Raw genomic sequence first — 15939 nt, forward strand, 5'->3', positions numbered from 1 at the left:
ACTGTTATTAGCTAAAACTACACATTGTAACATTTCAGCAAAGTAAAAAATCTAATTAAATTAAATTAAAATGACATTGAAAATAGAAAAATAAAAGCTAATTCAAACTATCAACAAAACTAGATTTTTTTCCAGGTATTAAGCTGGGACACAGCAATTGTACGCTTCATTATTAATTGCAAAAATAATAATTACAGATAAAAAGACAAATGTATATAAGAACGCCAAATGTATTATCTAACAGGTCTCAAGTACTGTTCTGCAATATTTGTGCTGAACATCGAGACATCCTGTGAGACGCAGAAGTGTTTGAAAGGCAGGCAGTGGCCTCTGTAAATCACCCCAGAGAAACAGTCTGCTTGACCCTGACATCAATCCAGCACTTGTGAATGGCAAATGAAAACCTCAGTAACACAAGCAGGTCTAGGAAATACAACACTGGTCTGGAAACCCAAACAAAAACAAAAGGCTTATGTTATCACCCTCTCATATCATGACAACTTTGTGTGATCTACGGAGGGTAACCCTAATTTATTCAGCAGTTGCCATCCATGACTGACGAGCAGCAGAGAGGGAAAACATGAAGGCAAATTTCCCTAACTTGAACCCTCTGAGGAAAAGGTTGTTTTTGTTTATTATTAAAAGTGCCAAGCAATACTTGACAGTGCAGTTGTCTATGCATAAGATGCACTATAACACAAATAAAAAAATAAAAAAAAAATTGCACAGTTAAAAATGTGCTGTAGAATTGACATATTTTTGTAGGCCAAAACCCATAAATCAGCTTTGGTTTCCATCAACTTAAAGACAATGGGCTTTTAATAAGTGGCTAAATGGAACTACAGAGGTTGTCAGGGTCACTTAATTTCATCACATTGAAAAGAGTAAACTCAGCCATTCACTAGGTCGTTTTCAGAGGATATTGTGTGCGTTTGTTGTATAAATCGCTCTCTTTTTCAGTTGTGGTGTTGTTGGAGTCATGTGAACATGGTGTAGTTTGTTTCTTTCCTATGTTTAGCTGCTTCTGCCGACTGTATTTAGGCTCAAGTTGTATTCATTTGTGAATATTATTATGATGAACAAGACATCAAACTTTTGCTGGTCACAGAGTTTATTTACTGCATTAATCCAAAAGCCAATGTAAAAACCCTAGGGAACCAGGTGATGCTGACTTCCAGGTTGGCCTACAAAAATATGTCACCACTGCAGCTCTCTTTACCGATACAGATACGAATACTGTAAATAACTTACAAATACACCAGTACAAAATAATGCAAAATAATTACATAACATTTTTTGAAGTGACAAAAAAACAAAAAAAAACAGGCATTGCATCTATTGCATCTTCATTTTCAGCATATATGACCTTTGTTTCTTTCTTGCAGTGGGAGGTTTATGTGAGGTCGACCCTGAGGTCAAACAGTGGTGACTCGGCGGACTGTCTTTGCTCCCTTAGAGTAGAGGTTAGAAAAATCTTCCAATTTCTGATTTTGAGTGCTGAAAATGACAATATCAGGAACCTGTTGACAAACATAGAATATACTTTTACAATGTACTTTTAAATATTTGGTTTTTCACTGGAAAATCAGTTTGTGCATTGCCTTGTTTTTATTTATTTATTCTCTACCTAATGTATGCATCTATTGAAATTTGATCACCCTGGGATGGGGATTTCCCCAGTGTCAATGAGGGTTATGGCCCTAGACATGAGGTGAGAAAATATGATTTCTTGAAAGTTTAACAGTTTCAAATGAAATTCTTAAAATGAAAAGGTTGTTTCATGACGATGACCCAGCATACAATTAGCATTAATGCAAAAAAATGTGCATTGTGAATTATTTTAACACAATATTTGATTGTTTGTAATCACAGCATGATTACAGAAAGTAATTTTATTTTCAAAAATAAAAAGGATTAAATCTAAGTGTAATTTTGCATCATTTACATAAAGTTTAATTGTTTGACTTAATATTGTTTCACACATTAATCAAGAGATCAGCATTTTCCCCAGGTGTGAGGCAGAAGACTTTAGACCGAAGTGTCAGATATCCCATGAATAATGCAGAGGCTGTAATTCACTCTCCCCTTACCCGTGGAGAGCTGATGATGTTTACCGTGCTGTCAGCTCTATTCCTGAGGTCATGGTGTCCTGAACCTGTGGGGTAAAGATCAGTTGTGTGTGACTTCACGTTTCCTAAAATTCTGCAAATATAACTAACACTGCACAATGTGTTCTTCCAGCTGTACTTAGATACAAAAATCATATGTGTATGTTTGTCTAGTTTCCCAGTAGAAATAAAGCAACATAAATTTACTTAAGACAAGAATCCTTGTATCATATTTTATGATCTCTTATAAGAAATATTTTAAGAAAACCTATTTCTCACAGGAGACACAAAACAGAATCAAAGAGCAATAATAAACCAGATTACTGGAGAATGTTTTACTAGAAAATATGATTTTAGTCTTTCTACTTCAAAACTTCACATTTACCTCTAATTTAATAGCTATTTGTATAAGAAAAATGTTATACCCATTATTAAAAGCCAGCCTTGTGGCAAAATCTTTTTTTAAAAATACTTAACTTTTTTTGTTGGTAGTGTATTTGATTTCCCAAAAACCTGTTCCCTTTAGAACATTCTCTCACATTGTATATGGGGAGTCTCCTGTTTAAACTGCTACTGAAGACTGATTTGTTCACATTTGTGTAGCTCCACAAGAATGGGCGGAGCCAACCTCTAAATTAGTCAGCTCGGAGCACCATTTCATCAAAATATTCTCCTCCAATGACAAAGATCATCTCTTCACTAACGCTGGACTACGAAGCCGAAGAACAAGGAAGAAGCTCAGCCTACAGCTCACTGCCGTTGAAGAGCCCAGCAGAGGAAAAAAACATATACCTTCCTAAATGTCCTAGTGATGTTGTTTTAAATGTGCACCACTGAGGCTACACTCACTGAGACAGGCTGCTTTCACTATGAAATCATGAGTCTGTCCCCGCTTCACTCACGGATTGCTTTCCTCAATGAAGACGACCCCACCCCTCCTGTTTCTTCCCTCTTAGCTGCCTTGGAGAAAGAAACAGCGAACTCACGGGTTGAGCAATCAGGTTAAAGTGATTCACACCAGCACAAGTCCCACATGCTTCACTCTGTTTTACTGTTCTACAAGTAAAGATCAGCACCCCTTATCTGCTTAGAGTGGTTCGATCTTTTAAGATGGATCAAGACAGAATGCTTTCACCAATGATTCAATATCGTTGACAGCTTCAGTTTTTGAGTGTGCTGCTTGCCTGGGCCATGCCCATGCTGAGGCTGTGTTTACTGAGACAGCTCGCTTCCACGATGAGAGCGTGTTTCTTTCACATTTTGCCTTTTTCAATGAAGGTGCTCCGAGACTGGACCAAGACCTTTTAGGACACTTGTGGCCAATGTTGCTTAAGACTGCCATCCTTATGATATAAGCGTCACTCAAGTGAGTCTGTGATTTGCAGGGACTGTCAATCAGTGCTCCCTGTCTTAAATTTGGGCTTAATGACTGTAAGGTAATCCTCAAGCCAAGACAAGTTTATGTACCTAGAGTAAAGTGCTCTCAACTCCGATTAGAGCCCAGATTTTTACTCTTCTAGTACTCCCTGCTGTAGACGGTGAGCAGGATCCCAACTCACTTCACCCAGTTAGGTCTCTTAGAGTGTATGTTGAGCGCTCTGGTCTTTTCCGACAAAAAGAGCAGCTCTTTTTCTGCTTCGGAGGCCGCAGTAAAGGGCTGCTGGTTATGGAGCAGAGACTTTCCTGCTGGTTAGTAGATGCTATAGCCTTGGTTTATGCCTCAGAAGGCTTGCAATGCCTTTTCAGTGTGTGGGTCCACTCCACCAGAGGAATGGCCTCCTCCTGGGTGTGGTCCAGCTGAATTTCTATAAGTGAGATGTGTGCTACCACTGGCTGGTCATTGCCTTCCTCTTTGATCAATTCTATATTTAGACGTCCCTGCCCTGCAGGCAAGGATTTCTGTTTTGTCTACCTATTTCTATAAGGAAATGAGCTTTGTGTCACTTACCGTGCTATAAGCTGAACGGAAATCGATTTACTGTCCCTTTAGTCCAATGATTCTGACTTATATAGAGGTCAACTCAGTCCATTCTGTTTGGCTAAAATGCCATTGGTTTGTACAGCTACATAATGTGAACAAATCAGGCTTCAGTACCTGTATAAACAAAAGGTTCCCCATACACAACGCTTGTTCTCTTATCTCAGGGAACCAAGGTTACCTTATTAACTGGAGTGTTTTCATTTCTGTTAAAATATTTTACCTAAAATAGTCATAATCCTCAATTTATTTTTGTTCAGCATATCATTATACTGGGTGTTCTGTTCTGCATTGTATTTTGATATTATTACTTGTTACGTCTTCGCCGTGGTATCCTGGGTTAACTTTTCCTCTGGTTTCATCAGCAACAGACCTCCGACGACTGCTTAAATTGACAGTCCATAAAGAGGAGCTGGAAAGGCAAATGCAATACATTAAACTTTTTCTCAAGCCAAGTTAACAAAATAAAAATAGTGATGTTAAATAATATTTTTACTAATATTATTTTAATGTAAGAATCAGTGGCTATGTTTAAAATGGAACACCGTACAGCATACATCACAATGATTACAACACAAAATAGTATACAAAATAATATTCAATATGCAACAATAAACAATATGGTTATTTTGTATTGTGTATTATTATTTTATATATTTGTATTGTATTTATATATATATATATATTTAAAAAGATGATGGAAAAAATGTAATGTGTATCTGTAAATATAATGTTTTGTTGCATACTTCACATTTTGGCAAATTAAGATATGGATACCTTTTACATAAATTAACTAGAAATAGCAACTGGGCAAAATGTCATACAGCATGAAATTTTGTAGCAGTGTTTGAAATTTGTGGAAAATGCTGTATTTCTCTCTAATATTTTCATGATTTTTTTCAAGGCTGCTGTTTCACTTTCTTGAAAATGTACAAATGTTCTTTGGTACAGATAATGTTGTAGTCATTAAGGTCATTCACTCTGTGTGTGCAATTTCTGTCAAAAACAAGCATTCAAACACAAAGTTATCTGTTCATAGTACAACAGTATTGTGATATGATTAGTGTCTTTGTATGCATGCCAGTGTTAGTGGTTTAGAACTGGAAAAACAGAAAATGTGCAATGTTCAGAGAGATTAAGACTTCTAAGACTTCTGTAAGACCACTAATAGATCATTTTCCTTCTGGCTGCTGTATGTTTAACAGAGGTCCCGTTAGTGCATTCAGAAAAGTCTTAAAGCAGGTATGGTATAAACAAAAATGCCTTACCTGACTTTATTTTCAGAGCTTGATTCTGTAAATGAAAAGAGAAAAACTAAAATTTCTGGTTCTAGCCTCAGGCTGTGGTAGTCATATGACGGCAAGCTTAACTAACAATTATATCTTAGTAGCTGGTGCAACAAGAGGATGACAGAAACAAATTCAAGAGCTGCACTGTGTGTGTGTGTGTGTGTGTTGTAAGGTGTCCCTTAGTGGACATGGTGATGGGAAAAAATAAAAGATGGCAGGAAGAATCATATTTCATCGTTTTTGTGTTTGCTCGCAAACAAAGACATTGTTAACATGTTTTCTCTCTGAAACGGATTATCAATTGGCCTAAATGCTGTGCAAGCACTTGTGATGCAGTAAAACCTTTAAACTGCCTCATTGCTGACAGCTCTACCTACAACGTGTCCTTGCTGTTGGTCCAATTTATGGCAAGCACTGCTTTAACTTCCCCCTTCATTGGTTTAATAACTTGCAGGAGAGTTTTAAAGGAAACTTTGAAGAGAAATGTAAAATGGATTGGCTTACTTGTCAGTTTTTTTCTATAGTACAAGATCAGGATGAGCACTGCCAGCAGAATGATTGTACACACAGACACTATGACAGCGATCACAACTGTGTAGTCCTGTGGAGCTTTCGGTGCCACTGCAAAACACATTCGTACATTAATGGCCACATTTATATGCACACAATTGACCAAATGCATGTAATCAGTATTTTTGTAGCTATGAAGAGGATAAATAATTTACAGCCTACTCTCAATACTGACATTTATATCATATAAACTGTATATAATCTAACAGTATCTCTAAATTAAAATTTAATTGGATCAAGTAAAAAATAAATAAATCTTTTTAGCTTTTTGTGAAATTGATATTGATATTTTATGCATACTTTTAATGTTTTAGAATTGAATATTATGTGAAAGTAAATAGCAGTAATTTTTTTATAATAATTGCTAGTACACATTTCTCCATACTAGTCATGCAATTTTCCTTACGGAGTGGCACAGCAGTAATTTCACATTCAAGATTCACCAAAATGAATCAAATCAAGTTATTCTTCCATAGCACTAGCAAAGGTTTCACCCAACAAGCACACTTTGTCATTCATAAAACAATCACCCAAAAAACACTAACAACAGGTAAAATTATATGCATTTCCTTTGGTCAAATAACTTTACAAAACAAGCGCTCACAAAATTCACTGCCGTATATGTTTTAAAGTTTCTCCAAATTCAGTTCTCGGTCCTGCAGAGTTTAGCTCCAACTTGTCTCAACACATCTGCATGGACATTTCTAGCAATTTGTGTCTAAGAGAGAAAAGATTTAATGTTTTTGAAAGATGTAGTCATTGAAAGTAAATGGAACAGTATCTACAGTTTAGCCCACATACAGTAGGCCCAATCCCAATTCTACCCCTTAGCCCTTCCCCTTTCCCCTAACCCTCCATTTCGTGCGTTCACATGAAGGGGTAGGGGTGTCTCGATTCTCCTTTGGTTGGAGGGGAAGGGGTAAGGGGAAGGGCCAGATAGCCCTTCAAACGAAGATTTTTTTCGGGACCACACTTCAAACGAAGGGGTATGAATTATCTCGGCAACGTGACAGATACAGCGAACAAAAAGACACATAAATGTAAGCTTTTTTGGCATAAATAAAGATTTTAATGAAAAGTAATAATTTGTTTTATGTTACATTAAATTGTGAGTTAATATTAATGGTCATGTTACTCAAAGAAATGTGTTCAAAAAAATCGCTAATATTTGCTAACATCATATCATTACAGACTGCATGATAGTGCCACAGCTTATGTCTGATCAGGGCCATAACTGCCGTAGACACTGATGGGGGCTAATCCCCCCAATAATTAGAAATCGCTAGAGAGAGAGAGAGAGAGAAATGGAAGTTGCGTGTATTCGCGTCTGTGCATTTATCTTTTTAGAGTGAGTTTACTTAAAAACACTGATTGTATCCTCTCGTCGCTGGAAAATATAATGTAGCGATTCAGTATTTAAACTGTATTTAATAAAAGTCGTGGGGCAGCGTTGACAAGTTTATTTTCTCTTGGATGTGTGAGCTGCTCGATTTCAGATATGTGTGTGTGTGTGTGTGTCAGTAAGCAGCTCATTAACACAGAACGATAATTAAAGGCTCTAATGCACACCAGTATATGTGTGTATTGTAAGAGCTAGACAATGAATGATGGCGTGTGACGTCATGGCAGTGGTGTCCCAATCCTTAGGGGAATATTTTCTCCCCTACCCCTTGACACTCTGTTTCAAGGGACAAGGGGAAGGGGTAGGCGGAGGGGAAGGGGAAGGGGAAGGGGTATTAAATAGAATTGGGATTGGGATTGGGATTGGGCCATAGAGTGTGGTTGTGCTCACTGTATGAAGAATTCTGAAAAAAGTGAGTGATTTAAAAAAAATAATAATAATAAATAAAAATCTGTAATGCTTATTAGTTTATTTGCATGAGGAGCTCTTACCTACAGTCAGCTTGACACTGCTGTTTTGGTGGGCTACAGCGGCAGACACAGATGCCCAACACTCCACTGTGCTGCTTGTCTCTGCTTTTATCTGAAGCACACTGGTGGAGTTGAAAAGGCCATTGGGGTCCTGGAGACTGCTGGTGTTGTAGTCATCTCTGTCCACAGTGGTGCCATTGACCACCCAGGACACTGAAGGGTCCGGATACCAGCCACTCGCTTCGCAATGGAAGGTGACAAGCATCCCCTCTTGAACTGACAGATCACTCTCCAAAATCCTGACATTTCCTTTTTCTACATTTTACATACAAGACATGAAGACTTTGTGTTAGATTTTCTCCAAAAACTGGCATATTTCAAATATTATTATCTTATTATACATTTTTATCTAATCATAAATGTTTGCGTGAAGAAGAATTACATTTAAATGTTTCATAAAACATTTACGTTGTCTTGCAAACTATTGCACAAAAGCAGATTTGGTATTATAGTAATATATTACTTCAATCAAAAAATTTTAGCAAGAAACAAAGTTTGCAACAACATTTTCCACAGTGATGCACAACTTTTGTGAGAACTTGTATATATTAATATTATTGCATAAAATAAAACATCAACACACACACACACACACACATAAAAAAAACCACAGAGCACAATGTACTGTGTTGATATGAAAGAATTTTCAATATCGATTTTTCCCTCTCTTTTTTTTTTCTTGCATTGAGTTGTTTATTTTAAGGTTAAAGGAAATGTCAGTTAACTTAACGGATAATGCCCTGGCAGAAAATTAGCAGTACTTTTTTTTTTTTTTTTGTCAGGGTTTGACCAAATAGATGACGAAAAAAAAGGGTCCAAATAGTGTTCAAATAACAAAAATATATTTAAACAAAACTAACTTCCACAAATGATAAGAAGGCCATGCAACAGCTTGTACCACACAACCTACAAACAATACTACAACCAGAACTGAACAAACTGAGGGGTCTAAATACACAGGGATAGTGATCTCAAAGACAAACATGTGAAATAATTAATCACTAACTAAGATAACTAAGGACTGGGGGGAAACAGAACAAAGGAAAGAGAGGTAACTGAGAAAAACAAACCAAATGTCCATGAAAATGAAACAAAACACACAGAAAATAAGAACAAGATGTTGCTTAAAGGTACCACATAGCAACATTGTGTCGGCCCAGATCCAGCCCACATCTGGCACCCGTGGAAAGATGATCTGGCCCACATGCAGCGAGGAATGATGGCACTTGGGTGGACCACTTCTGTTTGCCAGATTTGAGCCACAAGCAGGCCATAGCAATGCCACATGTCAGCCAAGAGTAAAGAAATTAACCAGAAATGGACCTTATCTGAGCCACAAAATCTGTGTATATTAAATATGAAGTATTTTCAGCCTTAATAAGCCTGTTAACAAGCAGAACCACTGAAGGAAAGAAGAGAACAGAAAAAGAGATGAGCAGAAACACAACTACAATTGACTTCAGCCACAACCTTAGATGAAATCAATTGAAGATAAAATAAGACATTAAATCTCTGGAGATCTCACCAGAGGAGGATTAAACAGCTCCACAAACAGCTTTACCAGCTTCACTTATTACTAACCAGACTGACTTTATTTCTGTTACACGTCTACAAAAGTTTTTATTGATAATTAACAGAGGTTTAACTCTAATGTGTTTCACCATAACAGTGATTAGTGTTATCATTAGTTGCGCTCTTAACTCTTATTATATATCTTGTCTTTTTTTGGCGGCTGTGGTGGTGTGTTTGTTAAACACATTTGCAGCTTCAAAGAAAGCTAGATTGACATGATATTAAGTGACGGCTGTTATCTGTTAATGGTTTTATAATCATCATGAAGTACACTGGTTCGCTGATGTTTTTTTGTTTTTTTTTTAAATCTAACAATTATGTTGTTCCAATGACACATTCTTATTACAAACCCTGTGTTTCTGCCGTATGAGAGCCAGCAGTAGAGTTGTGACGTTCGCGAACGAACCGATTCTTTTGAACGGCTCATAAACATGAACGATGGGAGCCGAGTCGCGACTGGAGAGGAGCCGTTCTTTCTATCGTTCTTTTTTCCTATGCGTGTTCATACAAATGAGCTCCTCCAGGAGACAGAACAGTTATAGGGGGAGGGGCGCACCCAGCGCAGGCCAACCCTTTATAGCGTGATGATATTAGTTATTAGTTGTGCATGCATTTACATTGCATTTTGTGTTCATTTAAAACTTATTTTAAAATCATTAAAAATGTTCTTTTGTGATACTGTACTTGTATAGAAATTTTTCACTAAAAGCTGTTTTCCACAGACATTCATTGCAGCCCACTTTGTTATTGTTCATTGACTTGAAGGGGTTGATGTCCTATTTGCAAAGTTTACAGTAGTAATAGTATGTAGTATGTAGACATTTCCATTTTATTTATTCTAATTTTATCTACTTTAAAAAAAAAATAGTTTTCTATCAAAATGTTCTTGTGTGATAACAATGTTCTTGTGTGGAAGTGTTTGTAGTAAAAGCTGTTTTGCACAGAAATTCATTGCAGCCGGCTTCGTTTTTTATGTTTATTTGTGAGTAGGTATTGTATGAATAACATAAGTCAACGTAGTTTTACACACACACACACACACACACACACTTTGTACTAAAGGTAAATCAAAATAATGATGTCACTGTCTAAGCAGAGGGATTTGTGCAACCCTATGGAATATAGTCCACACATGAGAAATGAGGTAACAATCAATATTTCAGAATAATTCAAACTCAGATATTGGTGTGTGATATCTGAGCTTTAATTATTTGACTAACAAATCTCACCTCATAATACCTCCCAGTGATTATTTCCAGGATAAACTGAGATGCTCCCAAGCTGGCTTCTTAAAACTGACTAAATATTTAAAAAGAGCCAAAAGAGCCATTCTTTTGAACGGCTCTTTGAAAGGAACGGATCGCGAAGATCCGGATCCCCTCAAAGAGCCATAAATCCCATCACTAGCCAGCAGTATTATAACAATCAGTTAAGATATTTTAACAAACATGAGCTAAAAAAAAAAAACTTACACTATGTTGCCACACACAGATATAAACAATCAGCACATGAATCTCAATGATGGTGACAATCAAAAATATTTAGATAAACTGATCAATTCAGAACTTCACTGAAAAGCTACTAAGTCACAACAAAAACAACAGCAAAAAATATAAGAAAATATTAAGAATTAAACAAAATAATAGGACAATTCAGCTGCATAATTTATTCATGTTGAAATGCATGCTGGGAGTTTTGTACTATGCTAGTACCCAGCATGCATTGCAGCAAGGTATATTTGATTGTCACCATTGTTGAGATTCATGTGCCGACTGTTGATGTATGTGTGTGTCATCATAGATTGAGTTTTTCATGGTCGTTAAAATCTTCTGACTGATTGTTGTAATATTGCTGGTTCTCATTTTTTGATGTGAATATATTAATTAAACAATTGTTAGATAAAAAAAAATGTATATAGAAACATAGAATGTTTCATGATTATTATAAAACCATCAACAGATAACCGCCATCACCTGTCCTCAAGTCACTTTAGCTTTCTTTGATGCTGCAAATGTATTTAACAAACACACCACCACAGCCGCCAAAAAAAGACAAAACATAAAATAAGAGTTAAGAGCGCAACTAATGGAAACACTAATCACTGTTATGGTGACTCACATTAGAGTTAAACCTCTGTTAATTATCAATAAAAACTTTTGTAGACGTGTAACAGAAATAAAGTCAGTCTGGTTAGTAATAAGTGAAGCTGGTAATGCAGTTTGTGGAGCTGTTTAATCCTCCTCTGGTGAGATCTCCAGAGATTTAATGTCTTCTTTTATCTTCAGTTGATTTCATCTAAGCTTGTGGCTGAAGTCAATTGTAGTTGTGTTTCTGCTCATCTCTTTTTCTGTTCTCTTCTTTCCTTCAGTGATTCTGCTTGTTAACAGGCTTATTAAGGCTGAAAATACTTCATATTCAATATATACACAGATTTTGTGGCTCAGATAAGGTCCATTTCTGGTTAATTTCTTTACTCTTGGCTGACATGTGGCATTGCTATGGCCTGCTTGTGGCTCAAATCTGGCAAACAGAAGTGGTCCACACAAGTGCCATCATTCCTCGCTCCATGTGGACCAGATCATCTTTCCACGGGTGCCAGATGTGGGCCGGATCTGGGCCGACACAATGTTGCTATGTGGGTATACTCCACTCTCAATTTTTTTGTCATTAATCACTTAGCCCATGTCATTCCTAACCCGTAAAATCAAAGTGTAAATATACGTAAAAAATGTAACCTCATGGCGCCGCTGATACAGAAGAGCGTGTTGAACGCTGCCTGCGTTCAGCTCATAATCTTCAAAATGGTGCTACAATGATGTGGAGAGAAACAGAGGAGGCAAATTGTTGAATAAAGTTATTCTTTTTTGTTGTCTTCGTGTACAAAAAGTATTCTTGTCGCTTCATAACGTTACGGTTGAATCACTGATGGCAGACAGACTATTCTGATGACGTCTTTCATATTTTTCTGGATCTTGACAGTGTAACTTACTTGGCAGTCAATGGGACAGTCTCAAGCCTCCAGGTTTTCATCCAAAATATCTTCAATTGTGTTCTGAAGATGAGCAAAGCTTTAATGAGTTTGGAACGACACGGGGGTAAGTGATTAATGACAAAATTTTGGGGTGGAGCATCTCTTTAAATCAAGTAATGTTAATCTTACTCCTAACAATTTAAAAGTTTACTTTATAAAAATTTATAAAGATTTCATAGTAAAAAGACATGTACCAAAACCTGGAGAATGTTTTGCTTTTTGTGTTCATACATTTTAAGTGCAGCTTAGGTGTTTGAATACTTTTTTGGAGCCACTGTATGTGTGCGTTTCTTTCCACTAAAAGCAGACATGATTGTGCTCTTTTTAAATGATTGATGGTTCATAATTGATTGGTTGATGTGTGACTGCTAAATGTGAGACAGCTAAATTGTCTCTTTTAAAAGCCCACATTATGGGCTTTTTATTCCCCATGAAAAAAGGGAAACAAAAGGTAAAGCGGTGGACTGTTATAGACAGCTGCATAATTAGTCAAAATTTTCTCTTTCTCTTTTTGCATGGCCACAGCAATTCATTCGTAAAGGCTTTACTGTGGGTTACTGATTGTCTTATATTGTATAGGCTACCTCATAAGTCATGTCACAGACCTTAGGGTCTTAGTTTAATTCAGACAATGCACAATGGGATAATGGTTAAGAAAAGAAAGCCTGAGTCATTGCTATTATAATGAAGAAAACGTTTGAAATTGTATTTAAACACTAGATTTTTACATATTTGAGGATGCACATTTAAAACTCACACTTACAATATTATGGATGGTTTCTAAAGCATTGTCAAGGTTATGAAGGGCATTTACCTCATTAGTAGGGTGTTTTGGGTAGTTATTATGTGGTTCAAATAATTTTTTTAAAAGCCCACCCACATAGTTAAAATCTTTATTTAAAAAATATTTAAAATAAACGTTCAATTTTTTTCCTTTCATTTATTTATTTATTTTATCCACCATGTAATAATAATAAATATTTAAAAAGTATAAAAAGAATAATGATAATTTATACTAATAGCATCTAGTGGTGGGCAGAACAAGGCTTCATGAAACACTGAAACAGTCGAAGCAAATGTGCCGAGGCTTCAAAACAATTCGACAAGCGTCTCTACGGGTACTCCTCTGAAACAGCATTAATGAATCAGTTAAGTGAACAGGCAAATGAGGAATTATAACATTTATTGTGTTCATCATTCAACTGTGTGGGTTGGGGGAGTGGTGTGTCACCTTAGGTTCGAGTCCAGGGTGAAGCATGTATATAAATATAATAAATATTTGAAAGTTGTGTTTTTATTGTTCTGTTCTTGTAATATGTTGTAGCATCTCTCTGAAAACCGAAAGAACTCTTTATGTGTATGTTATTTTGGTCATGAAAAAATGTACATTAATAAAAGAAATCAAGACACAACGCCTGGGATTTTTTACATATAAAGATTGTTACTTAAATATATTAATGGTTCTGCTGCATTAACTCCACTTTTATACTTTGCTGGAATTAAGTTAAGACCAATGTGCGACTGTGTGGTTTGTTCCCAACCCTGTCGATCAAAAGCAGATTTGGGTCTCGAAATATTTGTGAAATGCCCCAATGCTTTGAATCAGTTTAGTCATGTGACGGACGTGGGTGTTTCGTATCACACTTCGGAGCCAGGCGGCAAGGGAAGTTGAAGTCGGCTGCGTGCCGCCATCTTGTAGCAGAACTTCACTTGCGTTAGCATTCCCATTGACTCCCATTCATTATATAACTTTACATCTGAGGCGTTTAAAGACTCCATTTGTCCATTATTTATTTCTAAAGATACACGACAATGTATAAAGGGCTCCATTACCTTCTATGTTACATTATGGCCCCGTAGAAACAGTTTTTGTAAAAATAGGCAAATGATTGCGTCATAACCACTAGACTCTCTGTCGCATTACCGTACAGACAGGAGGGATATCTCAGGATTCTAGTGGTAAATAGTACTTTTGTTTTAGATGTTGCAGTACATAATATATGTTTCAAAATCTACCCAAATTTTCATAAAAGTATGTTTTTGTACCTTATATGTAAATTCATATCAACAATGACGCCAGATTGATCAGTCCACCTCCACAGAACAAACAGTATGTGAGTTTTGTGTCAAAATGAGTTTGACAAAAAAAACATCCTCAAGTTAAAAAAATTATACAAATTGAGTATCTTAATACGGTATTTTTGGTGATAACAATAAGAGTTACATAAATATCATCTATGAAGCCTGTGTCGGTTCCTGACAGTGTAATTTAAAAGCAGGGCCACTCTTCCCTTGAAACTGCTGGAGGGCCAGACAGGGAAAATGACTGTGTATGAGACAGCGTTTAATCTGGAAGAAGTATGGCTGCCTGTGACCCTAATGAAAAGCTTTGTGAGCAATCCTGTATCCGAAAGGCTGACACACGTTTAGCCCTTCCTGATTTACATCCTAGTTCTGACTCTATTGCCAAGCTAATCTTTTGAGGAAAGCCATACAGGATGTTAATATGGATAAGAGACCAGCTACATCTTAGTTCACATACTATCCATCCTAAACAGTATTCACAATTACTATTCAATTGTATGTACTAGTACTTGCCTGGTGGATGATAAAAACACCTAAAAATATCAAAATGTAGTTTTGCAGCTATGAATTAGGCATGAGTAAACACATTTTACATTTTCTTCAAAGTAAAGCAAAAATCCAAGAAAAACATGCCTGAGGTGACATGTCCAGTGAGTGTAAGTAAAAGTTTAATGCTCTCAGTTTGAAAAACAAAATCACATACTGGTGGTGCTAACAAAAATAAATAAATAAATATGTATTGTAAATACAGGTTAGTTTTTGGATTCTTGCGATGTAGAGGCAAAACTGATCTTGTGTAAAAAGCTAACTATTTATGGCAATTTTGTATGAAATCACATGATGTGTATGGAGTCAATTCAGTGTCACATATACTAGCAAAATAATTGAAGTATTGCAAAAAAAAAAAAATGAAACTACTAAGAAAAATAAATGTGCTTTTTGCAAACAAAAATACAGAACAATTAATTTGCATGCCTCCCGACATAAATTAAGAAATTACTGTCACTGTAATTGATTGAAAAAATTAAGTTTGAGTATTAGACTTTTTTTAATGATGTATTAGTTACAGTTAATTACAAGTTAATAACAGTGTTTTTAGGGCTGGTAATTTAACGCCCCAGATCATCGGCCATTTCATACAGTCGATTGATGACTAATATGAGGCAGGGCAACAACTTACTGCTTGATGAAGCATATAAAAAGTCCCTAAAATTCAAGATATCAAGGCAAAATGCTAAATTTTGCCAACCAAAATACAAAAGAACTGTTCATCCCCGAGCCACCACAGTGGCATTTTATTTCTTAATGCACATTTTGAACGAATTGGGTGAACCATTTGGCACGTTGAACCATTGGCATATGCGTTGGATTTGT

General features: G+C 36.2%; 1 protein-coding gene across 1 annotated transcript in view; it reads right to left on the minus strand.

Moving 5' to 3' along the window:
* igsf5b (immunoglobulin superfamily, member 5b) overlaps nucleotides 1–15939 on the minus strand; it is a 34433-nt gene continuing 18494 nt past the window's right edge. Inside the window, exons 4-9 of the mRNA XM_026263396.1 lie at nucleotides 7839–8132; nucleotides 5880–5996; nucleotides 5355–5379; nucleotides 4398–4498; nucleotides 2091–2155; nucleotides 1–1520 (exon numbers count right to left, since the gene is read on the minus strand). Coding sequence (XP_026119181.1) covers nucleotides 1416–1520; nucleotides 2091–2155; nucleotides 4398–4498; nucleotides 5355–5379; nucleotides 5880–5996; nucleotides 7839–8132 — 707 coding nt within the window. The 3' untranslated portion in view covers nucleotides 1–1415. The remainder of the gene's footprint in view (nucleotides 1521–2090; nucleotides 2156–4397; nucleotides 4499–5354; nucleotides 5380–5879; nucleotides 5997–7838; nucleotides 8133–15939) is intronic.

The sequence above is a fragment of the Carassius auratus genome, unplaced genomic scaffold (genome assembly GCF_003368295.1).
Source record: "Carassius auratus strain Wakin unplaced genomic scaffold, ASM336829v1 scaf_tig00216545, whole genome shotgun sequence".
Classification (NCBI taxonomy): domain Eukaryota; kingdom Metazoa; phylum Chordata; class Actinopteri; order Cypriniformes; family Cyprinidae; genus Carassius; species Carassius auratus.